General features: G+C 36.2%; 4 protein-coding genes across 5 annotated transcripts; 3 read left to right on the top strand and 1 right to left on the bottom strand.

The window, feature by feature from the left end:
• Positions 1–1,820: 1,820 nt before the first annotated feature.
• On the top strand, positions 1,821–5,971 carry POP4 (ribonuclease P family protein). 2 transcript variants are annotated; one of them, XM_007027195.3, is made up of 9 exons: positions 1,822–2,119; positions 2,412–2,623; positions 2,698–2,733; positions 2,826–2,902; positions 2,979–3,244; positions 3,800–3,868; positions 3,965–4,023; positions 4,660–4,761; positions 5,432–5,971. In XM_007027195.3, the coding sequence occupies exons 2-9, from the start codon at positions 2,416–2,418 to the stop codon at positions 5,527–5,529; spliced, it is 915 nt and encodes a 304-aa protein (XP_007027257.3). In that variant the 5' UTR covers positions 1,822–2,119; positions 2,412–2,415; the 3' UTR covers positions 5,530–5,971. The 2 variants fall into 2 exon arrangements, with proteins under 2 accessions (XP_088662191.1, XP_007027257.3); XM_088806065.1 differs by lacking the exon at positions 2,698–2,733 and having other exon boundaries at positions 1,821–2,119.
• A 4,586-nt stretch (positions 5,972–10,557) lies between these two features.
• On the top strand, positions 10,558–16,078 carry RIP2 (ROP interactive partner 3). The gene is made up of 4 exons (XM_007027191.3): positions 10,558–11,335; positions 12,777–12,878; positions 13,770–13,950; positions 14,158–16,078. The coding sequence occupies exons 2-4, from the start codon at positions 12,859–12,861 to the stop codon at positions 15,814–15,816; spliced, it is 1,860 nt and encodes a 619-aa protein (XP_007027253.3). The 5' UTR covers positions 10,558–11,335; positions 12,777–12,858; the 3' UTR covers positions 15,817–16,078.
• A 594-nt stretch (positions 16,079–16,672) lies between these two features.
• LOC18597900 (small ribosomal subunit protein uS12) lies at positions 16,673–18,195 on the top strand. The gene is made up of 4 exons (XM_007027190.3): positions 16,673–16,778; positions 17,379–17,534; positions 17,635–17,761; positions 17,861–18,195. The coding sequence occupies exons 1-4, from the start codon at positions 16,774–16,776 to the stop codon at positions 17,999–18,001; spliced, it is 429 nt and encodes a 142-aa protein (XP_007027252.1). The 5' UTR covers positions 16,673–16,773; the 3' UTR covers positions 18,002–18,195.
• A 527-nt stretch (positions 18,196–18,722) lies between these two features.
• Positions 18,723–24,700, bottom strand: LOC18597899 (uncharacterized). The gene is made up of 8 exons (XM_018121643.2): positions 24,394–24,700; positions 23,659–23,853; positions 23,309–23,575; positions 21,516–21,550; positions 21,342–21,437; positions 20,914–21,064; positions 20,137–20,810; positions 18,723–19,897 (listed from the first exon to the last, which is right to left on the bottom strand). Exons 1-8 carry the CDS (start codon positions 24,515–24,517, stop codon positions 18,962–18,964), a joined length of 2,478 nt encoding a protein of 825 aa, XP_017977132.2. The 5' UTR covers positions 24,518–24,700; the 3' UTR covers positions 18,723–18,961.
• Positions 24,701–25,192: the final 492 nt, after the last annotated feature.

Genomic DNA, 25,192 nt, shown 5'->3' with positions numbered 1-25,192 from the left:
CGTAATTGAACAGTAAAAAGTAAAAGGTCAAAGTAATGACGACGGAGATAAAGATGGGTCGTTGATGAAACTTTTGGTAATTGAACGATAAGGACATAAATTTCTAAATTCTTCGATAACGAACAATTTGTTCTTTTACCTTTTTTTAACTTTCTCTTTGTGGTCCCTCCAGCTCTTTATATTGATAATTTAAAAAATATTTAGGATTATTTTAACATAATTTTTTTTATCAAATGGTGGTTTTTTAGATAGTTAAATCCCAATCCTTATATAATTGAGTGAATTAAATTTTTAAATCAATATAGTCTGACCTTGAAGCATCAACATGTGACAAAATTTCAACAAGATAAAAATTTGAGGGTGATGTTATGATTTTTAGTTAAAGAATAAGTGATTTATTTGTAAAATTATGTTCAATGTATATGTGTGTCATGTTTACTCTTTTTCAATCTAAATTCTAAGTTTTTTTTCTCGTAATGTTTTAAAAAAATTTAAAATAAATTTTTATTGAGTTCAATTAAATCATTATATTTTTATTTTAAATTAAATATATTTTTATAATACATAGCTTATTTATTATTATTAGTCAAAATGTCACTTATTATTTTATACTCATATGATTTTATATGACATTGATATGATTTTAAAGAGTGAAAATGCTTTATGACCATGTCATAGTGCCATATAAGCATGTAATGTTATCTTTCACTATAGCATGTTAAAATGCCACGTTTGCATCATATAATATAAAATAATAAATAGTATTTTGATTAATTATAGTTAGTCAATTATTAGTTATAATAATCTATTTGATGTAAAATTAAAATATAAAATCTTGATTAAACGTAATAAATGAATAATTTTTTAATTTTTTCTTAAATAATTCAATTTCTTAAATATTATATTCTCTTATTGAGTGTATATGATTGTAAACTATATAATGATGATGATCACGACAACAATGAAGAAGAATAGTGATCGTATCTCTCTTGCAAATATATATGTTTTTAAAGTTTAAAATCAAAATCTTCAGATTAAAAATTTTAAGTTCTTAAATATTGCTATGTTTTAATTTAAAACAAATTAAAACACTCTATACAGTGTCAATTATAAGTGCCAATTAATATTTGAATTATTAGTTGAGTAGGCTAAGCTATTTAGCACCCAATTAATATTTTCATTTAGATTTTTGGGTTATGGATTTTTTTGGAGTGATTTTCTAGTTTTTTCATGAGTTTCAATGGTTGGAAATAGATGAATGTTGATATTTTTATGTATCTTGGTAAAATTTTTTTTGAAAATGGATTATGGTAGAAAATATTTTTTATAAGCGATCAAGATAATAAAAAATATTTTTTAATTTATAAAAATAAAAAAAAATATTATATTTTTAGTTAAATGTTATTTATAGAAAAAATTCTTCAAACAAGTTAATTTTAGATTATCAAATAATTTTTTAATTTTAATTTATTATTTATTGACTTAACAAATTAATCAATATAACAATATAATAAGAAATAAATAAATATAAGATATATGACACAATTGATGAATTTTAATATTTTTTTATGTTATTAAAGAAAAGTTTTAAAAATAGGTCATGATGGAAAATTTTTTTTATAAATTGATTCAAATAACAAAAAATATTTTTGATAATTTAACTAAACAATAAAAAATATTAAAATTTTTAATAAAATATTTTACATAAAAAATATTTTTTAACAAATTATTTTACTATTACCATACAAATTGGAACTTAAAAATGGTTTTAATGAATTGGATTTGTATAATTCTTTTCGTTATCCATCTGACCTAGTCGAAGTCTAGGAGATGGAAGAACAGCCCAAACCCGGCGGGGTTCTGGCCCAATCCGACCTGATACGAGCGCTTTGGATTTTTGAAAATCAGGGTCGGGTGCAGATAAGTTATGATCGGGGCGGAGGCGGGGTGCCAATCCCCTACTCGAGTCTCCTCTAAAATTCTTTCATGGCTGGCTGGATCTTACTGCCAGTAACGGCAAGAAATACTTTGCCCTGAGGGTTCTTAGAAAAAGAAAAAGGGTTTCTTTCAGACTATTGCCTGAGTCTTTGTTTTGCCTTCAGTAGAAAATTGCTATCAGGTTTGTTTTATTAAACTCTTTTTCAGGATCTCACAATTGCTGCATTAGCTAGGTGAATACTCCTCTATAAAATTGTGGATTGGGTGTTCGCTTAATTGCCCCAGAACCGATTACTATACTTTTAGGCCTCCCTTTGGTAGGAAAACGGCTTTTATTAGTGCTTCTTTTCTGGTATTTGGATATCAAAAGTAAGCATGGTCAACTAAAAGTCCACTTCCCTATTCTTGGAAGTAGTATTTGGATTACAACTTGATTTCTCGCTAATTCATTTCCAACTTCTAAATTGGCTCAGACCAATGGCTACAAGCACAGGTCCTCAAGATCAAAGAAAACGCACTCTAGAAGCATTAGAGCGAAGGTTCGCCGTTGCGAAAGCGGAGCTTCATCAACAACAGAAGAACAAAAAGACATCTGTTGAGGAAGATGGAAAAGAAACTCTTAGCATTGATTCGTCTATCGCCAATGCATCCATTGCTTCTTCCTCCAATTCATCATCAAAGAAAGGTTCTCCAATTTTCTCTGATCTTTCTAGGTTCTTTTTTTTGGCTGATTTATGTTCCATTATGTCTTATATTTAGGAAATTTCTCCTTCTCGGGTCCGTCCACTTCACAAGGTAGTTATTTATATTGTTGATTGTGAACACTTCATTATGTTATATTGTACATCTTGGCTTTGATATGAGATGGATTTTAATTTTATATATAGACGTCGAAGAAAATGGTCAGGCGTATTCCCGGCTCTTGGAACCTATACATCAAAGTTTGCTACCAGCTAATTCTAAGGTAATTTTTCACTCTTTGAAATATTGCACTAAAGACTTGAGAGGACTGATGTAATCTTAACATCTTTTTGTTATAGTTTTCCAACAACAAGGGAAGTGTGGCTGATAAGATTTTGCATGAGCTTCTTCAAAGTGGGGATTCAGCACGGAAATATATGCAAGGATCTAGAAGCATCAAAATTGACAATTGGATCCTTCTTGATAATTACGTACAAGGCCGAGTTATGTCTACCAGCTCTCACATCAGGGCTTTGAAGAAACACTCTAAGCGGTCTAGAAAACACATGTCTATGAAGCAGCTTAAGAAATCTGGAGCATTTGAGTTGCCTCAAGCCATTCAAAAGTGAGTATTCTATCAGGTATCTGATTGATGCTTTTTTCCCCTTTTTCTTATGTTGTTGGAGTATTGTATTTCTTTGTGTTGCATGTCCGTTGGTATTCGGTATGAGGTGTAAGTGTGGAACTCTGGCTGTGATCTTTCCATTTTCACATCCTTTTTGTTAAATTAATATTTTTAGACTTGGACTAGTTATTTTCTACAAAGAGTGAGGATATTAGGAACTGTTTATATATGTGCGCTGTGTGTGTGGAAACTGGAAGTAGATTATTTTTCATATTGTATAGCAATGAATACTTTTCAGTTTGCTCCAAAACTGAGAGAAGAGTAGTGATACAACAGCAGATCTCCTGTTGAATGTTGAAATGGAAAGAAACTGAGATTGCAACAAATGGATTGTAGATAGTAGTTCTTTGTGAATGCTATATGTTCTGTCTCCTCTATTTATTTTCTTATTCTTTTTGAAGGTGGAGTGTGCTGTAGTGATGTTGTTCAACACTTCTATTTCTCTGCTTGAAAAATATCTATTTTGAAATCTATTGGTCTGTCTTTGATCTACAGGTTTGATACATTTAAACCAATGCATGAAATGTGGAAAGGCTACATGGATCAACTTCTTAAAACTACCGGGTGAGATGTAATCTTCACTTAATGATGCTGGTTTTTCAGTCATGTGGAGGTTGCGGGTAATGCTTTTTTCTATAACCATTGCTCTCTTAATTGCAGGAAAAACCAGTTGGCTCAATGTCTTCTTGGTGCAGATCTGCATGGTGCTTTTATTCTAGGTTAGGCTACTTATTACCAGAGCAATACTTCACATTAGTAGTGCACCTTTATCTTTCTGTGAGAATACAAAATTCATTCATGCTTTACCCACTTGAAGCAACATATATGGCAATTTAATGGGAATAGTAAAGTATTTGAATGAATAATCAAGTTTCTTTCAGGGGATCTACATATTTCGTATTGTTATGAAGAACTTATTGAACTTTTCTTATTTAAGTAGAATGATTCTGGGGAGTACAAAAGCTGACTTTAGTTGAGAAAACCCGTAGGTAGCCATTGCAAGTTCCTCTATAAGTATCCTTTTATCAATTCCTTGCTCTCAACTTGCCTGAAATCAATGCAAAGGGCAATTTATAGTCGTCAAGTCCTTGTCTTTTCTTTTCCTTCAACATTGACGTTTTTATATCTTCCTTCCCTTCTGTTTTGTTGAACGCTTTGCTCTAATGAGTGATGAAAGAAAGCTATTTACATGATTTTTGGGTTTAGACCATGAGCATACATGGGCTTAAATGATACAGTAATTACTAATTAGAACAAATTGATTTTATCTGCAAACAGTGTGCCAATAGTCTTTGATTTTGCGTAATATAATTTATTCAGTATTTATTGTAATATTTCTCTCTATTTTCTGACAGTTGCCGAGTGCAAGATAACTAGTTTCACTGGAGTGAGTGGTATTATGATTCGTGAGACTGCAGAAACATTTGGTCTAATTACCCAAGGTGATCAATTCCGAGGTAATTCAGGCACCATTTTAAAAGCTGTACTATTTCTAATGTTGCTAAGTATATATTATTTTTGTCGAGTATTGATTCTATTTTTGTACTCGGAGTTGCATGTATTCTATGGTAGTATATCTTTCTGTAAAGAAACACAAAGTAGAAAGCTCTACAGCTTAGAAAACAAACATCCTTGGAACAATTACATACGTGTCTCTTTCCCATTTGTTCCCTGTTCTTTATATACAGAGAGAGAGATAGGGGGAGGGAGGATATCTTTCCTTGTTCACTTGTAGTAAGCGTTCAGAGCATCTATGCTTTTTGGCAGGGTTAAAATATGTGTAGAAGTTACATCCATTCAATCTTAACAGAGGAAAGGAGACAGAAGGAACTGTTGGAAATATCACTATTAGTATGTGTTTTTTGATAATTTACTGAGATCACATCCATGCCAGGGTTTAAACTGAGTGGTCCTTGAGAATTGGATTAACACTTTTATGCTTAATAGATGGTATTTATGCTTCTTGGTCAAGACTTGAATGCTTATAGCAACTTTCTGAGGTTGAAGCCATCTTATAAAATTGCTTATAGTTATTTTTGTTTAGTTAATTTATGATATCCCATCTATTGCCCGTATACTGTATGTGAAAATAACAATGATTTAACCATTCAGTTCTGTGCTTTGCAGTTGTGCCCAAAAAGGTATCTGTCTTCATATTCCAAGTTGATTGCTGGAGAATTATCTTACAAGGGGACAAACTCACTTCAAGAAACTTGGGCTTGTGATGTTGATGTTAAACATCCCATTCGAGGTGTTCCTTTTCATTCGCATCGGACATAGGAGAAGGTCATGGAAATTTTGTAGCATTTTTTGTCAAAAGAAGAGAATATGTGTTTCTTCCAGATAGGTCATCCTATGAATATGGTTGAAAGCCCATATTTCATCATTTTCAAACCTAATGAAACATCCAGCATTATGGTCATGAAAAAAGTTTGAAGCTGTACAGAGAAAGGGGGGAATTCTTCTTATTAGTAGTACATATTGTTTCTGGATTTAGTGCTTTTGGTACTAAGGAAACCGAAAACTAGATGCTATAAGTAATTTCCGTGCAACTTAAAGTTGTACTGCATCTTTCTCCACTTTTCCGTAAGATAATCAAATATAGAAGATATTTCAATAAAATCGTTATTTGGCATAGCCTTCTTTTAGGTGAGCCTTTCAGTTTCACCACTAGCTGGTATTTTAGTACTAAGGTTGTTCATGGCTCTTTTTCTATGGTGCAGCTTTCTCTCTCTCTCTCTCTCCCCATTTTTGGGACTGAAACAAGCTTACGGAAGGGGGCCGCTTTCCTTTTCTCTTTTGTTTGTGTTTTAGTGTGTCAGCATGCATGAAGGGAAGGGTTTTGAGTTGAAAAGCTGACATGCTAAATAAAAGGGCATAAGGAAAAGGGGTAGTGGTTCCTTTTTCCGTTCATTTTGGTCTTTGTTCTCTGGGTTAATAATTTCAGGATTTTACCTAGCCCATCTTCAACAAAACAGCCATGTGATGGGTGAATCTGATCCATGATCGGAGCTTCAACCTTCCTATTACGGTGAGATGATTCTGCATATGTTTAGTAAATAGGTTGTATTCACCCTGGTACCATAACATTTGCAAGTTTGCAACCATGGTAGCGTACATGAAGGAGTATAAAACTTATAAGCACAGGCAACTCAAGAGTGATGAGCTTAATGGCCAAAACGAGATTGATGAGAATTTAAGAGTTATCTTAATTATGTATTCCCACTCCGCAAATTGGATTGTTTTAAAAGAAAAGCAGAGAGATTTAGCGTTACGCACTGGCTACATTTTGTGACCTTTGGCCTTATATACAACGACAAAGCATGGAAGCACAGCTCTTGCATTCAAAACAATGAGTTCTTCCGAACCTTCCAATTGATCCCTAGACAAACTTACCACAGAATCAAAGCCACCCTCTTGTCCATCCACGAGTCCATGTCCACGATATCGAGCAACTCTTCCTGCAATTACTCTGCACACAACAATGGCTTTCCTAGCACAAATTTTATCAACAACACAGTCAGTCACAACTTTTCTATGTGCTTGTCGGCTGTTGTTACTCAACACGACTGATTCTTCACCTTCTGATAAGCTAGAACCAACCATTTTGCAAACTCCACAGCATTCCCTATGGCAAATGCTTGAGAAGTCATTATTTCCTAATGAACAAGTCACGATGGCACCATGGAACCCTAGGAGTTCATTGCCATCAACTGCCAATCTCTCCATCATCCTAGTCTCACTGGCAGAAACGTTTGTAGACTTTGATTTCACTATCTCCCTATATTCTTCAAACTTGTTAAGAGCATCTACACTATGATTGATTTTCAGTACTTTCTCAATTTTTAGGCCTATTTTATTGTCCCACCCTGACCTGAAGATGGTTTCCACAACACCATATGACGACTCTTTTTCGACAAGGTTTGAGACCACATAAGAAGCTCCGCCACTCCTTGACGTGGGAAGAGTGGAAAGAGAGGATCCCATGTTCATGTTGAAAGCAACTGAAGTTCTGGAAAGAGAAGAATTGGCTCCCAAATCATTTTGGTTGGTGGATTTTGATGGCTGTTTATTTTCACGGCGAGATTTTTTTCTTTGTGAGGATGTAGTCTTTGATTTAGGTCTGAAACACTTAATGGTAGCATTGGGATGGCATACCAGCGCAGCCATAGAAGCTGCCATTAGGCATCTTTCAACCATTTCCTTTTTCCCTTCTAAGAACACCATCTTTTGCCACTGCGAAGTCTACTCAAAGGCAAGCACCAGCACCAGCACCAGAGAATTTTTCTTATTGCCTCCAAAAATTTTGCCTAAACTTCAATGCAAACTTATGCCAAATTCCTTTAACGAGATAAAATGGCTTAAATTTCGCTTGGCAGTTTTATAGTTTTACCATATCTTATCTCCAAAGTCAACATCAACCCTGATTGAGCCTTTTAACTCTATCAAAATACAGTTGTCCCCAAGTTTCAGGACTCTCACGAAGTGTTCAACGCGAAGAGCAAGCTTGGACACACAATTATGTATAAATATATATCATATGTATGTAAAATTTAATGGTGAATCTCACAAATGACATTGATGAAGATAATTTCGGAATAATTAATAACATTGAATGCCTGTCGTACTAGTACACAAGAGAGAAACAATGTTGTTTTCATAATATTGAATGAATAATTGAACGAATAATATGTGCACGTTTGAATGTTTAAATGTGTTGAATATTTGCCGATGGAGCTTTTGATTGACACGCTCCAAGTTTATCTGCCAGAAATTGCATTAGGCTATTTGTGTTTGGGAAATGGGGAATCCCTTTTTGAGTCAGATCAGGTTGCTTTCAGGTTCAGGCTCTCCTTTGGATCCAATCTTCTTTATGTGATGGCGATGTGTCTTCTGAAGAATCAGTCCTAAAATAATTTAGCTGTTCTAATTATTTTGGTAGGGCATGTTTGATTAATGTTTTCCCATTGAGGTTAGCCTAATAATCTTCCATTTCCACCCTTTTTTAAGCTTCTAGCCAATGGAAAACATGGTCCTGGGATCAAAAACAACAGTCAGGCCTATACTATGTACTGGCATCCTTACATTTGAAACTAGCAGGATGCTTTTACATTTTCTTGCCCATTTTGTCCAATACTAGTAAAAGAATCAAGTTGCCAGGTTTCTCACCTTTTTATCAGAGTCTTTACACCCATGCTGAGCAATTATTTGCCTGAAGATTTTAGGAGGTAGAAATTGGGCTACTCCTTGAGTATTGCCCTTGGACCCTACGCATGCCTTGGTATACACTATTTGATTATAAACAGGATTGATGATGAGCAATTGCTTCTCTAGCAGCTTTCCTCCAGAAATATCAACAGTGTATGATGAAATATAATTGGAGATCATAAAATGAATTGTTGATTTTAACAAAGAAAGAAAGCACTATATCATTATAGTGGCACTAACAAAATGGGAAAGGAAAAGGAGGAGGGTGAAAGCTATGTGTAATGAACTTGACGGGGCCCCAAGGCCACAACTTAACTTCTATGGAAAGATAAGGCTAACTTTTTAATGTCTTTCGGTGTTGTGGACAAAGAGAAAGCATGTGTTGTCAATAACTCATTGGAAGGTTTACCATAATTGTTGATATTCTGCCACCACTTGGTAAACCTGAATGTAAAAAGATTCAAATCCAAGCAATAAAATGGGGATTTGTGATTGTGATCAACACAGTTAAAAGGTTTCAAATACAATCAACTCAATAATATAGCATTTGAAGGCAAATCAGTAAACTTATATCTCTTCAATGTGTTAATGATCACTTAAAAGTTACAGTGAAGGGACTTTGGTCCTTTTGAATAAAGTTAGCTCTGGCTGAAAAGCTAATGCATATTTCATCATCCATTGGACTAGAAAGATATACACTTGCCCTAGGTCCTAGGAGCTCTTAGAGGAAGATTCATTAATTATTTGCAAGAATATTTAGACCCATTGTTAGGTTGTTGCATTGATTCTACAATGGAAAGCGCTGTTCAAAATCACTCTTCAAAGAAGGTTGGCAATAGGCATGACTACATCCTTCCTCTTGTCATTTTTCCCCCTTTTTTTGTGGAAAAAAACCCACTAAAATTGAGTTGTCAAGCAGTTTTTGTTAGTTCCTTTTGTTGTCCAATGGGAATGATCAGCATCACAAGCAATAGATTATTAGTTGTTGCTTTCATTGCAAACAAAGCAAAGGGCTAAACACAATGAAAGATATATCTTTCTCCCTTTGATTTACAACCTTATCCTTGTATTTGTCCTCCAAAGGAAGGTTTTACCACAATGCAAGACATACAAATGTGAGTGCTTTCTAATAATTGGAACCCCACAAGTATATTTTCCTCCTCTTTATAAGGCGCCCACAAGGAATTAGGCACACATCCAAGTCATTGATGGAGTACTTGTGATCTTTAAAATTGTCCTCAAAGCCTGGAGACATCATTAGGAGACCTATAATCAAAAGTGAAACACATGGGCTTTGGCTTTCAAATCCTTAAGCAAAACAAAATTGATTTATTGCTCATATGACAACTAACATAAATGTTGGTGGGCGGTTTTATTTCAATTTGAGCAGGAAATAGCCAAAGTAGGCAATGTCTTGGGAAAATGGTCCCCAAGTGGTGTTATTTCTAGGGACCCCCATCAAACAAAATGCCCTAAATAACAAGGCTATGCACATGTGAATGAATGGTTGAAAACAGGAACAAGACGCACACTTTAATTCCATGGATTACTATATATAGCAATTGCATTGGCTCATTAGGGTGTCTCACCACTGTCAATGCAAAGGAAAGGTCCAAAGGAAAATTTTGGGATTTTCCAGGAGAACAAGTAAATTAATATCATCCAGAATCTTATAAAGAACAGACAGGTAAAAGTTTAAAGGAAAAGAAAATTCCCACTTGTACCTGTAAGAGCTTATGCAATGGTGTGATTTGAAGGAAAGTCTGGTTTTAAATAAATCTTGACTGTTCCCTTTGCGTGCAATGACTCACTTCCTTGCGAAATTTATGGCAAAGAGTGTTATTATATAAGCAAATGCCTCACCAGAAAGATGAAACAATGACAGGAAAAACAAAAACCAAGACAAGAAAAGCGATGCATAGGTAATAATCAAGTGATTGTAAGACATTGCTCAGATGATAACCACACATTCTACTTACGAAGACAGAGATAGAGAAGGGGCGGTTGGGAATGCAACCAAGCAACTTCAAATAGATTAACCTGGCGTTTCATCCAGCACCCTTTGAGGAAAAGGAAAGAAATGTAAATCCATTGAGCTTTTTCCATGCAAAAACTTGTAAATAAGAAAGCAGCTGGGTTGTTCTCTTTGGATGGAATGCAACAGTGACATTTTGTTCCAATTTAATACTACACAGTGTATTTATTATCATTATTATTTTGCAATGAAGCATCAAAGTCAAGCCATAACTTGATTCCCTTTGCAGGATTCATTGTAGATATTTCATTTGTTGCTTCACCTTTTAGTTTGAAATATGAAGGGAAAAGACAGGAGAAAGATGTCGTTTCTTATGGATGAATCAACAGTTTCCTCTCTCACTCCATGCTTTGATCATAAGGGAGATTAATTGCAGTTTCAGAGGAGGGAGTAGCAGGGAGCCTCAGCATTTAGCAACCAATCATAGCACGTGAGTGAGGGAGCGTGAAGGAGCGCGTGAAAAAGGAGCGTGGCAACTTAATCAATCACAATCTCCTGCATAGGAAAACGTCCCAATGAGCCACCGCCTTTGCTTACTCTCTCCACTGACATTTAACAAAAACAGTGAAAGAAAGAAAGAGGAATACTTGGCCTTGGGGAACTGAACATTGAGACTGCAGCAGAACCTCAGCTCAAAGAGATTCAGAAGCTCTTACTTAACCCTGTTTGGTATTTCCAAGCTTGGGTTTTCTAGGGTTTTCTTGTTTCCAAGCTTTATTTTTTTTCTCTTTCTTTTTGCCTCTTAAGCATTAACCAAAGCTAGCTAACTAGCTAGCCTCCTCCTCCAGGTAAAACCCAACTCTGTTTTTTTTCTTTTATGTTTTCTTTCACATTTGTGTTTCAGGTTACAGTTTTCACCAATGCAGTTTTCTTCTTGTGCTCACTCTCTTAGTTTGTTTGATGCTCTTTTCGTTCTTTTTTTTTTTTAATTGAAATGAAAGTTTGAGATTTTTTTTTTGTTAAATGTGTTTAACAGTGAGTCAGGAGTTGTCAATTTCTTTCTGGGTTTTGCTAACTTTAGTTAGTAATGATGTCTCCTTTTGTGTTTCTTTTCTCAAGGAAATCTCAGTTTCTCTGCTGATTTTCTTCTCGGAAAAGAAAATGTTGCTTCACCTTTGCACTGCAGAGCTTGTTTACAGCTAGCTCTCATTTCCTTTTCTTTCCTTTTAACCTAAAAGGAAGCGGAGTCAAATTTGATCCTTTTTTCTTTTCAGAACTATAGCCGCACAATTACTTCAAATTTAACTTGGAACTTGGAACTCTGTTTTCAACTCTGTGTTTAAGCTTACTTTCCATTGTTAACTTGCTCCTGATCCGTACAGCTTTTATCCATCTCAGCTTTGGTCACTAAAGATTGAACAAAGCCTTACCCAGTTTTCAGCTTTCTGTAAAAAAGATGAATCTTATCTGCTTGCTTTTTATATATATGGTTTCTTACCAAGTGTAATCATACCTTGAAACCATGTTTTCTTCAAGTTCATTTGTTTGACTCTCTATACTCCTAACATTGTGCATCGTTCAGTTAAGTCTATCTTCCTTGTTTTTTACTTTCTATGTTAACGAGGCAAAATTTGAAGAAAAAATACGAGATTTTTAATGAGTTCAAGAGCTTTAGTCTTAAATTTGCAGCAGAAAATGGAAATGTAAGAAATGTAGTTTTCTTTGATTGGATTAACTACACTATTGCACTCGCAGTGGCACATAATTTCACTAAGAACGGAATGATCAATTTTTGGTCCAAGATTATTGCAAATCAACAGTTTTGAATTATAATTTCAAACCAAGCACAAGCAGCCAGGCCTACATGGGTTATTAACTTCATTCTTTTCTTGCTGGTCCCTTGTGGTTTCTGTAATGTTTTTTGTAGCACATTTTTCAGAACAGGAGTGAAAAAAGGAAGGGGCCAAAGAGAGAGAGAGAAATGAAAAGAAAAGGTGGAAACATGGTTTTTGTAATGATATTTAATGAATTCATTTGATGGCAACCTTTTTTTCCACTATTTTCTTTCTTTTTAAATTTTGTCATTTGGTTCTGGTTGGTGGTAGTGGAAGTAGTTTCTGTGGAGTTTCTTTGAAGGGATTGTATGGTTTGTTTGTTGGTTAGGTCTTGTGCGTACTGCTAAGAGATGACGCTCCTTTGATGAACTATGCTTCCTCTTTATCTACAATTATATATCAGATTCTCTCTCATGTTCCTTCTCAGCCCACGATTTCTCTGAACTATTTGCAGGTGGTGTGGGTCAGGTGGGGTTTGAAGCAGAGAACATATATCTTGCCCTTTTACCACTTCAACTCAAGGGGATATAAAAATCATGCAGACGCCAAAAGCAAGGTATGATCGCCATTAGTCCATGACTTTTAGAGCATTTTAATCATTCTTTTCACCTTAATCTGCTAGTTTAAGGTTTTTAAGTGCCAATGCTTTGCTAATCTCCAAAGTGGAGTATTTACAATAGTACCTGATGTCATGAAGCCTTCACCAGTCTTGTTTGAGGCAGCCTCCCCCTCCCTTCTCCTCTTCTTCTTCTTCTTCTTCTTCATTTCCCCTTTTTAAAAAAAGTTTAATCATTTTGCAATTTACTTGTTTAGTATTGGCCTAATTAGTGGGTTGGACCTGGTAAAGTTCAGGGTTACTTAATCAATTATCGTCTCCTACTTCTGTTAGATGTTAAACATTTTATTTATTGTCTTGTATAAAGGCTATGTTTCTCCCAATGTTTGAAAATTTTCATGTGAACTGCATTATCGAAATGCATGCCAATAGGGATCTGGATGAGAATTTTTTTTATATTGATGTTGTGTTTTGATGCACATCACTCTCAAGAAGTTGAAATATCATTGTCACAGTATCAGTATCTTGTTAAACCCTTATATCCCCTTTCAAGAAGCAAATAATCTGACAAGCTGAGAGGGAGATTGGAATGATCCTAAAGAAGGTAGTTCACAGTTGTTTTACTTGTGCTTGAAAAAAATGGTGCGACATCAACTTCTTTGTGGTGGTTGGCTACTTAATCTTGGAGTTGTTGCTAGTCTTGACCCACCAATTGCGCCACGATTTTAACCTATGGACAAGTTGTAAAAGTAGTTACATCCTCTTGAAAGAACCGTTTATATGATGCACCATTTTGTTTAGCCATAGCTATTACAGAAATTATCTAAAAGCTTCATTCATTTTGCTGCTATTTTCTTTTATTATTTTCCATTTTATTGTCTTTGACCGTAGAACAAGCTCCTTGGAAGTGCCTCAGAGAAAATCTCCTGCAACACCTCGAACTGCTCGTCAACTGAAGACACCAGGACCTGATTCTGACACAGTTTCCTCTCCAAATCCTGCAAGTAAGACTCCCAAAGATAGAAGTCCTAAGGTTACTGCACGCAAAGCATTGAGAAGCCCAGTATCTGAGGTATTCTCCAGTTACTTGCGCCTAAATCAGTTTATTTTTATGGCAATTGGCAAACGGTATATCCAAAAATAAAAGGTTCAGTCTAGGATGGAGCAAACTACAATGAAAACATTTCTGCACACTCTTCAATTCCAGTATTTTTCTCTTTGCTTATCTACTTAGTTACTCCCACTTACATAATGTTTACTCTTGTTGTGTGAGCTCTAGAAGCAGCGTCCAAGCAAAGTGTCTGAACTGGAATCACAGCTTACTCAACTCCAAGATGATCTGAAAAAGACAAAGGACCAGCTGACTGCATCTGAGTCATGGAAGAGGCGAGCTATACAAGAGGCTGAGGAGGCCAAGAAGCAGCTATCAGCAATGTCAGCCAAGCTTGAAGAATCTGAACAGCAGTTGATGGAAATTTCTGCCTCTGAGGATGACAGGGTGGAAGAACTCCGTAAAATTTCACAAGATCGAGATAGAGCATGGCAGTCTGAACTTGAGGCTGTCCAGAATCAGCACTCAATGGATTCTGCTGCCTTGGCTTCTGCCATGAATGAAATTCAAAAGCTCAAAGTTCAGCTGGAAAAGGCATATGAATCGGAAGCCATTCAGACTAAGCATGCTGAATCTGCACATGCTGAGATTCAGAACTTGAGAATTGAGCTGACTGAAACTCTCTCGTTGGTTGAAAAACTTAAGTCTGAGCTCACTGATTGCAGAGAATCTGAAGCCCAGGCTCTTGAAGTAGTTAGCAAAACCCAAATGCAACCGGAAACAGCAAATGAAACCATAGAAAAGCTGCGTTCTGATGCAACAAAAGCAACAGAAGCTTACAACACATTATCATTGGAGTTGGAGCAGTCAAAAGCTAGAGTTAAGTCGCTGGAGGGACTTGTGAGCAAGCTCCAGGCAGAACTGGTTGGTAGTAGCAGCAAAATGTCCAAGGATCCCAAAGATGATGGACTACCACGGCAGAATGGAGAAAATGAGGAAATACAGCATCTCAAAACAGAGCTTAATTTTGCAAAACTTGAAGTGGGTCAATTGAGATCGGCACTGGATGCAGCTGAAGTCAGGTACCAAGAAGAATATATTCGGAGCACATTGCAAATTAGAAGTGCTTATGAACAAGTGGAAAACATAAGAACGCAGTCATGCCAGAGAGAGGCAGAACTGGGGGCAGAATTAAAGAGAACCAAAACTGATGTTGAAGAACTGAGAGCAAACTTAATGGATAAGGAGACTGAACTTCAGAGTATTTCAGAGGAAAATGAGGGCCTGAATTTGAAGATTGAGAAAAACCAGTCCGATGAAAGAGAATCTGAACTTGCAACGGAGTTGAAGAAGATAGAGGCAGAGTCGACAGAACTGAAAGCAAATTTGACAGCGAAGGAAACAGAGTTGCATAGTGTAACCGAGCAAAATGAAATGCTCAAAATGGAAATTAAGAAGAGTGAAATGGAGGGTTCTAAAGTTCGTGATGAATCTGTTGTATTGTTAGCAGCAGCAAGGGCTGCAGAGCGCGAGGCTCTGATGAAACTCAGCTACGTAACTGAGGAAGCCGATAAGAGTAGCCGAAGAGCAGCACGCGTCACTGAACAGCTCGATGCAGCACAAGCAACAAATACAGAAATGGAGGCTGAGTTGAGGAGACTAAAGGTGCAGTCAGATCAGTGGAGAAAGGCAGCAGAGGCAGCTGCGGCCATGCTCTCTACAGGGAACAATGGGAAACATGCGGACAGAACCATATCTCTTGACAGCAACTATAACCCCATAATGGGTTCACCCAATTCGGAAGACATGGATGATGATTCACCCAAGAAAAAAAATGGCAACATGTTGAAAAAGATTGGTGGGTTATGGAAGAAAGGACAAAAGTAAGATCAGATGCGGCGCAGGTTGCACATATTTCTGCCCTAAATGTTTGACGGTTTCGATATTTTCTCAGGTTTTACGGAAAATTTTCTCTTAATTTTGCTCTTAACATGTCTGGTTAGGGGTGATTCCTCTTGAAGTTTCAATGTTATGGAAACTGTTAAAAGACTAAAACCCCATTAAGAAGACTATCTGTATATGCGAAGACTTGCGCGTTTTGTCGAGTTCTGCTTCACCTTAATATATCTTTCTTGTGGATTTGGATCAATGGAACAAGAATCTGCATTCAGAGCCATAACCAAGTGTCTGAATGTGGACAGCTCATCCAAAAATAGATTCACTTTATATAGAATCATAAATTTTATTACTCATAATAAAATGAAAATATATATTCTTTCCATAATTGATTTTAATTTTATTAATTAATCATTTATTGTACTCAAAATTTATGATTGGTAATGACGTCACTTCAAAATTTCATACATATGCTAAGTTAATTGCGTTTCTTGTGATACAGCATATAAATTTTATAAATTATCATTTAATCACAAAATATTATTTTATAAAATATTTATTTTTAAAACTTTTTAATTTTTAAATTTATTTATTAAAAACTTGAATAAATTTATACACTTGTTACAATATAACAACTATAAATCTCTTTACGTATTTATTTTCTCTATAATACAAAAAATAAACAATCTCAAAGAGCTCATTCATAACTGAATATTGGGCCCCAACACGGGATTATGGACCAGAAAAGGGGCTTCCATTAGGCCCAAATGAAGCCCCAGGCATCTATCTTATTGGGCCCAATTAAAAAATGTTATCTATATATATTCGCCATCATTTCTAGGGTTAGAGCCTTCAGGGTTTAAACTCAGCAGCTGCGGCTACTTCTTGTCCTCGCCTTCAAATCTCTCCGAACCCTCCTTTCAGTCGAAACAACCTCTCTCAGCCAACATGGGGTATTTTCTCTTCTTCTTAATACTAGATAAAGTCGATCGCTTGTCCTCTTCTCTTAGCTCGTGTATGTTTCTTTTTTTGAATGCTGAAGCCGCTCTTGCTTATTGAACGGAATTAATGGTTCTTCGCGAGAAGTGTTTGTTTTTGAATGTGGGTTTTGGATTTTGAAGTCTTTCGTTAGTTCTGTTCTTTGTTTCGGATGTTAGATGGGGAAAAAACAGCAATTTTTATACCTTGATAAGTGTATTGATTTTGCTTTGATTTTAGATTTTGCGAACGTATAGCCTTATTTGAATCTTTGATTGCTTTCTATTTAACTCTTAAGTTTTAAATACTGAATTGAAATATAGGTTTGAGTTTATGATTTATATGGAAGTGATGCTAGCTTAACTATGGGAATAGAATGTTAGTTTGGATTCGTGTTATAAGCTTTAGGAGAATTAGCCTTGAGTGATGCTTGTGTGAATTATATACTTGGCTTTCATTTCAAGTGATATTGCCCCCCTCCTCAAATATTTGTTAGACAATACAAGTTTTATAGTTTTAGGTGTAGAATTTTATCTTTGAGAAGTTAATAATTACATTAATGGTTTTTTTTTCAGGAAGACACGTGGTATGGGAGCTGGACGCAAGCTGAGGACCCACCGCAGGAGGCAGAGGTGGGCTGATAAGGCATACAAGAAGTCCAACCTTGGAAATGAATGGAAGAAGCCATTTGCTGGCTCATCCCATGCTAAAGGCATTGTTCTTGAGAAGATGTAAGACTAGATCCTTTTTATTGGTGTTCTTGTTTTCTGTGTTCTTGTTTTCTTTGAACTATTATTGAAGAAATGTACTGATGGCTTTTGTAACATTCAGAGGTATTGAGGCTAAGCAGCCAAACTCTGCTATCCGTAAGTGTGCTAGAGTTCAACTGATCAAAAATGGAAAGAAGATTGCTGCATTCGTTCCAAATGATGGTTGCTTAAACTACATTGAAGAGAATGTGAGTATTACAAAAGTGAAATTGTGTAACTCTAGTTGTTTAAGCATATTTAGTATCTTTTTGTTACCTTCTCTTCTAATGAGAATATGTTGGCAATAGGATGAGGTGTTGATTGCTGGATTTGGACGAAAGGGTCACGCCGTCGGTGATATTCCTGGTGTAAGGTTCAAGGTTGTGAAGGTCTCTGGTGTTTCACTCTTAGCACTCTTCAAAGAGAAGAAGGAGAAGCCTAGATCATAAGTCTGCAAGGGGGAGGATGACTCTTACTACCTTTTTATAGTTCTACTAAAAACTGAGAGCTTTTTATTGCGTGGTAGCTTTTCTGGACAATGTTTTGTTTATTTATCGACTGGTTATTGTATTGAATTTGCCATGTCAACTCGATCCAAAAGATTTTGGTGCTTTATTGCTATTCCAAACCATTCTCTTCCTCATGCTATGAATTCAAGCCTTTACTATCTAGCACTGCTATGCTTCCCTGAGTATTTTCTTGTTGCTAACAAGTCATAAGACGATGGAACTAAGAACAAGTGAATTTCGCAATCATCCCAAGAAAAATATCTATTACATTTTCGGCAAAGATTTGCAAACATTTCTCTGGGAAGTGGTTGAAATTTTCTTTTTTGGGGTTCTGTTCTGTTGCAAACATGTCTGTTATTTTAAACACGAAGTAAAAGATAAAACAAACAATATCTACTACAACATGACCAAAGGAAGAACATTCTAAGTGCGCCACTTTGGACTACAATGTCAAGTGCTGCTTTGGTAAGTTACCAGATATTGGACTTCAAATATAGTAGTAATAAATATGCATCCATGTGACAAACATTTTCATGATGTGGGCACAAAATCTTATATTCACGCGACCAAAACTTTTTCCTTTAATGCTTGTTCTCATTGCATGATAAACATGGGTGGACACAAGATGCATCATGAACTAAGCAAATCGAAAGACTACAAGTTCAGCCCTGAAATTCTATCAGATGCACTCCATGAAACCAGAACATCAGATTCGAACATGGTGAAAATCGAATCTGGATTTCTCATTACTCGATATAAGTAAAAATTCCACTGAGCTAACAGAGTAGCACAGAATCTACAAGGCGATGTTGTATCTAAAAACTCCCAATAAGAATAATTGAGAGATGATACCATATCAAGGTACTTTAAAAAATCTGCTACTAGAGTGTTGCACTTGTCTTAGCTGTACTCCGGTAAAATGCTCTCTGGAGACTGTAATGTGGTTATCTTGTCCACCCCCACTGCTGATCCTGGTGTAACTGCCAGTGGTGTATGTGTATCCATATTGTAAAAAGAATCCTTGACTGAGAAAGGTCTCCTTGAGCCGGCCATAATTTCAGAAGTCATAGGGGAAGGAGAAGTGCGAATGGGCTTTGACAAACAGTTCTCAACCTTCTTGTCACCATGAGCAAGATGAGAATCAGCATTGGGTTCTTTCTGAGTGTCTGAAGATAAATACCCTTCCGCGGTGCCAGCAATTTGATCTTCAATATGAGCTTCTTCCTTTTTTTTGGTGTTGTAAAGGATAAGTGTATCAGTCTTCAGATATAAATGGCTGTATGTTTCATTTTCGGCAGCTACTTTCAATGGGATTGTGTTCTGATCATCAGATTTGGAAGTTAAATTATCAGTGGTTTCAGGTACTCCATCAAGAGGAACAATCTTGGTGTCCTTTATGCGAGCACCATCCTTGCCTCCCAGGCCTACAACTTGCTTTGGAAAACCTGGGCTCACAATTTTTTCTGCCGTACCAATGCCCTGAGCCTTTGAGTAACTTTCTCTACCAGTTTTCAAAGATGATTTATTCTGAAATTTTGGAGATATGCCGGGGCTGCTTTTGGGGTTTCTTAAAGCACTTGATACCTTTGCTGCAGCATTTGGAGATTTTTGAATAGTCAAGGAAGATCTAGATTTCACAGCAGAGGAAGTTTGCTTAACATCAACCTTGGGGCTCTCGATTGCAGTCAGAGTTCTAACAGGTTGAAGCTTTCCAATCTTTGCCTTGTTTAAGCTCCCACTAGGACTAGTGCTTTTTGCTCCAATTTTAGGCAAGCCATTAGGTACACCAGGATGAGACAGCATACTCCCATTTGGAGTGCGTCCTGATGATCTTACCTACATCCATCACAATTTCACAGGTTATAGTACTTTCCGAACAAAGCAAAGTAAGACTAAAAACATTACAAAAGGTGGTTTGTTCATTTAGATTTCATAATAGAATAAAAAAGTTGTATCCTCTTTATTCAGCAGAAGATTCTGAAATGAGATTTTCCATCTGCTTATTCTTGAAAATAGTTTGGCGAAAACCACTTCCTATCTATTAAACAGAGAAATTTTAAAAATTAAGAACTAACCCCATCAAAAAAGCCAAGTTTTGGTGATGGCATTCGAAGGCCGGAGGGTTTCATGGAAGCTGGATGAAGAAGCCCACTAGTTCCAGCTGAAACTTTGTTTACACTTTCATCAAGTGAGCCAGTAACCTCAGCACCATGTCCCATTGAGCACTGACCAGTAGGATGGTCTTGAGAATCCAAAACTTGGTGGGCGTCCCTATTTGTACCAAGTCCTTTGCGAGAGCCAATGCCAAGGCTAGGTCTTACAATATTAGACCTTTGATTAACAGTAGAGGTTGATGATGATGAGTCTGAGGACCATTCACTGATAGAGCTAGCAGGAGATATACTGGAAGATAGCTTGGTAGAAGACTTCGAAAAAGTTGAGAGCCTTGAACTTCCTGCTTGATTTTTACCTTGTGATGCAATTTTCGATGGGGTGCTGATAGTGCAACCAGAGGAAGATGGACTAACTCTTCCGGAGTCGTTCTTTCGTTTAATCGAATTCAAGGAAGATTTAGTAATTCTGCCAGATGAAGCACTGGCACAGCTCTCAAGTGAGGAACAAGAAGTTGTCAGCTCTGTTTTAATTGAGACTGGAGAGCACGAAGAAGACTTGGAAGATAATGTAGGCCTAGGCACAATATTTCTTAAACCACTCAAAGCAGGAGTCTTTGAAACTGTATTCCCTCTACCTACAACCATCAAATTGAATTTAGTAATTTAAACAGAAACATGAGAACGATAACTTCTTCTGTTTTCATGAAACTAAGTTAAACATATTGTAGTCTGAATTACCAGTCACACTTTTTGCATCCTTTTCCATTTTGACGTTCTTAGAACCCAAGGAAACCCTTTTGATTGGTGTTGTTGAGAGGGGAACAACCCTGCTTAGTACCTTTGGTGGCTTATGAAGAGATGAAGTTGGTTCTCCACTTCTAGCAAAAGACTATTGGTAAAACCAAAAACAAAGTCAGAGTTGCAGTTGTGCTAAATAGCAGTTATATGGTTGCATATTCAGCAGTTGCATAGAACTTTTACAGGCTTATAGTATAGTTTTCTGAGAATGTTGCTGTGTAAGTCAATTTAACCTAACAATTTAGATTTGGAAGTTTAAAACTCACTTAAAACAACCTAGATTGTTAAATAATATTCATCTCTATCTCAACTAGAAAAGATTATACAACTTGCAGCTACTTATTCGCATGACATAGCACAATACGTACCTGAGAAATTTGTGGACGGACAGAAACCTGCTTCATTGTTTTCCCAGAGTCTTTCACACCAATGTTTGGCTTTTTTGGAGCAGCTTTCTGCTTCATCTGAAATCACAAAAATGTTATTGGAAAAATACAAGTAACAATTAATGAAAGTTTAGTGCAGACAATTCTTTAATTCACCTTATCTTGAGTAGCCAATTCTACCTTCTTTGAATCTGGAAATGAAAAAGAAAACAGGGCACTGTCAGTTTGAAAATATTTTTTGAAATGATCACGTATGCCTAGCATGTTCATTTACACCCTACATCTCATCTTATTTAGAAAGAAGACAAAAAAAAAAAAAAGCTCAGCATGCGAATGAAAGACTCTAGATAAGGCATTTTATGCAATTATGTGATTCACAAAGAAATATGGTCTGGACCTAGAAGGCATGTTCATTTGCACCTATGGACATTTGAAAAAGTAGTTTCCATCTTCCCCATCTAGGGATAAGTAGAATATAAGTGTTCTTAACCTCATGATCACATTTTCCTCAAGGGAAATCCTCAAAGGCTCTCTTATGCTGGAAGATTGCAGCTGATGCAATCAATTTTTTTAGTTTTCAATACTACTGGTGCAGCATCTTTCTTCTCCCTTAAAAGTTTGTCAAAAGAATTGTACAGATTTTCTCCTCTTTATTATGGAAAGGTAAAGATGGTGATGCTAGGGGTGCCAAACTTAGCTGGGAAACTATTCCAAGAATGAAGGCGGTCTTGGTTTTAAGGATCTCAAAGTTTGGAATCTTGCTTGTGGCCTTAAGCACATCTGGGCTTTATTTACTCAAGATGGTTCTCTTTGGGTTGCCTGGACTAAAGCTTATCTCCTAAAAGGCAGGAGTTTTTGGAAGATTAGCTGTACTCAAAGCTGTTGCTGGACTTGGAGGAAGCTTTTAAATCTTAGGCCAACTGCAAGGACTCTTATAAGCACAAAATTGGGAATGGGCTCAGCGTCTCTTTATGGTACGATGATTGGCTCCCATCAGGCCCTTTCCTTCTTATTTATGGCAGAGGTTCTTTATAACAGATTGATATATCTGAAGATGCAAAGGTTGCTTCTCTTATTAGCAATGGTAGCTGGATGTGGACTTCTCGTGAGTCTCAGGAGTTTAGGCAAGTTCAGCAGATGTGCTCTTCTTTACTTTGAGCTCAGCTGATGATATTGTGGTGTCACAGGCCTCAAAGAGTGGTATGTTCAAGGCTTCTGATACTTGGCAGTTGCTTAGAGCTATGAAACCTAAAGTAGTTTGGCACAAACTTGTGTGGAATCAATTCTCTCTTCCTAAGCATAGATTTATTGCTTGGCTTATTACTTTAGAGTACACCTTTCTCGTATCAGAAGTCGGGGTATTAGTCTTCATAAAACAACATGTAATTTCTATGATGCTGAAGAGACTAGAGATCACAACTTTTTTCACCCACAATTAAGGATATTTGTTGCCAAAATCTTGAAAAGCTGATTATCTAAAAGAGGGTTGGTTGTTGGCAAGAAGAGTTTAAGTTGCTCACTCTAGAGGCAAGTCTTTTTTGCTGCTATCTTGTTAAGGGTGGCCTGGTCAGCATACTTGTTATCATATCTGGGGGGATTTGAAACTTGAAGAAGTTTGGCTTTTCTGCTCTTACTGCTGATGCTATTTTGCATTCTATTATTTTTAATGAGAAGATTTGTTTAAGAGGTGTTATTCAAGTGCCTGACCTCCCCATTAACCAGCTTTTATGTTATAATTGGAACATTGTTGTAAGGGGTAGTCACTAAACTTTCTTTTTCTGGTTGTTATGTTGTTTTGATAGCAGGTTTTCCCCAGCATTATTGGTTAAATATAATGCTAGTTATCCAAAAAAAAATCATTTGGAGATGTAATTTTGGCCTCGGAGCAAAATCTTTGGGTTCGCCAGCATATAACAATGCAGAGACAAAGAGAAACAAACTATACTTACGTGACACAGTTGGCGTATCTGCTGTTTTCGATTCCTTTTTGCCACTTGAATTTGCAATGTTGGATGCTTTGTTAGATTTCTGGATTGATGCTCTTATATCTTCAAATAAATCAGCCTCAAGACTTTCCAATGTCAAAGTTTCACTATCCAATGTTGTTAACGAATCACAAGATTTGTTTACATCCTCTCGAATCCCAGGTAATGTGTGTATTTCACCTTTCTCATTGCCTCCAATCATGCTAGACAACTCCTCTGGATCGAGAACACCTAAAAAACAGGATATAAATCATATCAAAACAGGAAATTTAGAATCATGACTCGTTTAAGTGTAAATGAAATCCAATTTGTACCTGCACTTGTGAAGAAAGCACTATCCCATGCTAAACTTTTGCGTAAATTATATTTTCCATTCTTACTCGTCTTGTCTTGTTCCAAAGAATCCGGTGGTTCCTCTAACTTTCCATTTTCTTCAAGGGAGCCTAACGAGATTTCTGCACTGTCGGGATCCATAGCGAATCTAACACTTTTGGTTCCACTCCTCTTCCCTTTACAACACATAAAATCCAATTTGTCGGAAAAAGAAAAAAGAGAGAGAGAATGAGATTAAATTTCAAATAAAAAACACGTAAAACAAAATGAGGATCATCATCTTTTATCTGTGAAAAAGCAAATCCCCAAATTATCAAATGGTAATGAGAAATTGCATTCAACAAACCAAAAAGAATCCATTTATCAATTAATTTAAAGGTTTATTGGAAACAATTTGTATAACGAATACCGGGAGAAACAAACGAATCATGAAAAATTAGGTTCATATCTATGATTTTTTTGGAGCTAATTACCGTTAATAAAACGGCCAAAACGCATTTCACCATCAATTTAAAACACGATTAAAAGTATTAGACAAATCAAGTACTTTTCCGATGAAATATAAATCCTGCAATAACCAATAAATCTCAAACAAGTTCAAATTAAAAGATGTCAAACAAATAAATCAAATTTTCAAAAAAAAACCAGAATTATTAGCATTTCTCTGATATCCCATGCAAAGTCAAGAGAAAATAATATAAAATTAAAGGGGAAACCTGAGGATTGAGGGTTTGTGGGATCGCAGAGAGGCGAATTGATGAGGCAATCGTCTTCGGACGAAACGTCGATGAGGCTCAGCCCTTTGATATCGAAGTCGCTTTGCTTCTCAGAATCACCCATTTTCCCGACGGAGATTAATATCAGATCGAATAGGAAATAAGGCGATTAAAGGTGTAATTATTTTATGTAATAGATCAAGAATTGAAGGAGAGATGCGTGAAAGAGAGAAGAGACGAAGGAGAAGTGAATATTTTGAATTTGGGAGAAGAGGCGGTTCAAAATTAAATTTATTAAATAATGCGAAGAAAAAGAAAAAATAGGGAGCGTTTGATGTATATAGCACTTTCACCGAGGTGTAGGTACGAATTTTTGAGACGTTGTGGGACCGGTTACATGTGTGCGGTGATCAGCAGGATGGACGTTGGATTTTCCATTTTGATTTTATCTTTAATTAGGAGACTTTATTTTCAATCCGTTACACGGATTTATCATTTAGGTCCTCATCCAACGGTTTCCAAGATTTTGATATTGCTGTAAAAGAATTGAATGGAGGGTCCAGATCGTTGCTTTGTGAGTAAAGAGCAATTTTCATTTTATCTAGAAGTGGATTGGAAATGCCATATTTTGAGGTGAAAAGTTATACTACAAGTAACAGGGTATCTTTTCCCCAAATAATTAACCTTTTCACAAATTAACCTAATGAAAAACTTGCGCATATTTTAACTGTCTTAAAAAGAGTACAATTTACAGCCTGTTTTTTTTTTTTTTTTACTCATTCAATGCTCCTGATTTAAG

This window comes from Theobroma cacao, chromosome 5, assembly GCF_053813885.1.
Source record: "Theobroma cacao isolate CCN51 chromosome 5, ASM5381388v1, whole genome shotgun sequence".
NCBI classification, from domain to species: domain Eukaryota; kingdom Viridiplantae; phylum Streptophyta; class Magnoliopsida; order Malvales; family Malvaceae; genus Theobroma; species Theobroma cacao.
Note: the sequence above shows the minus strand (reverse complement) of the source record. Positions and strands in the feature narration are given on the sequence as shown.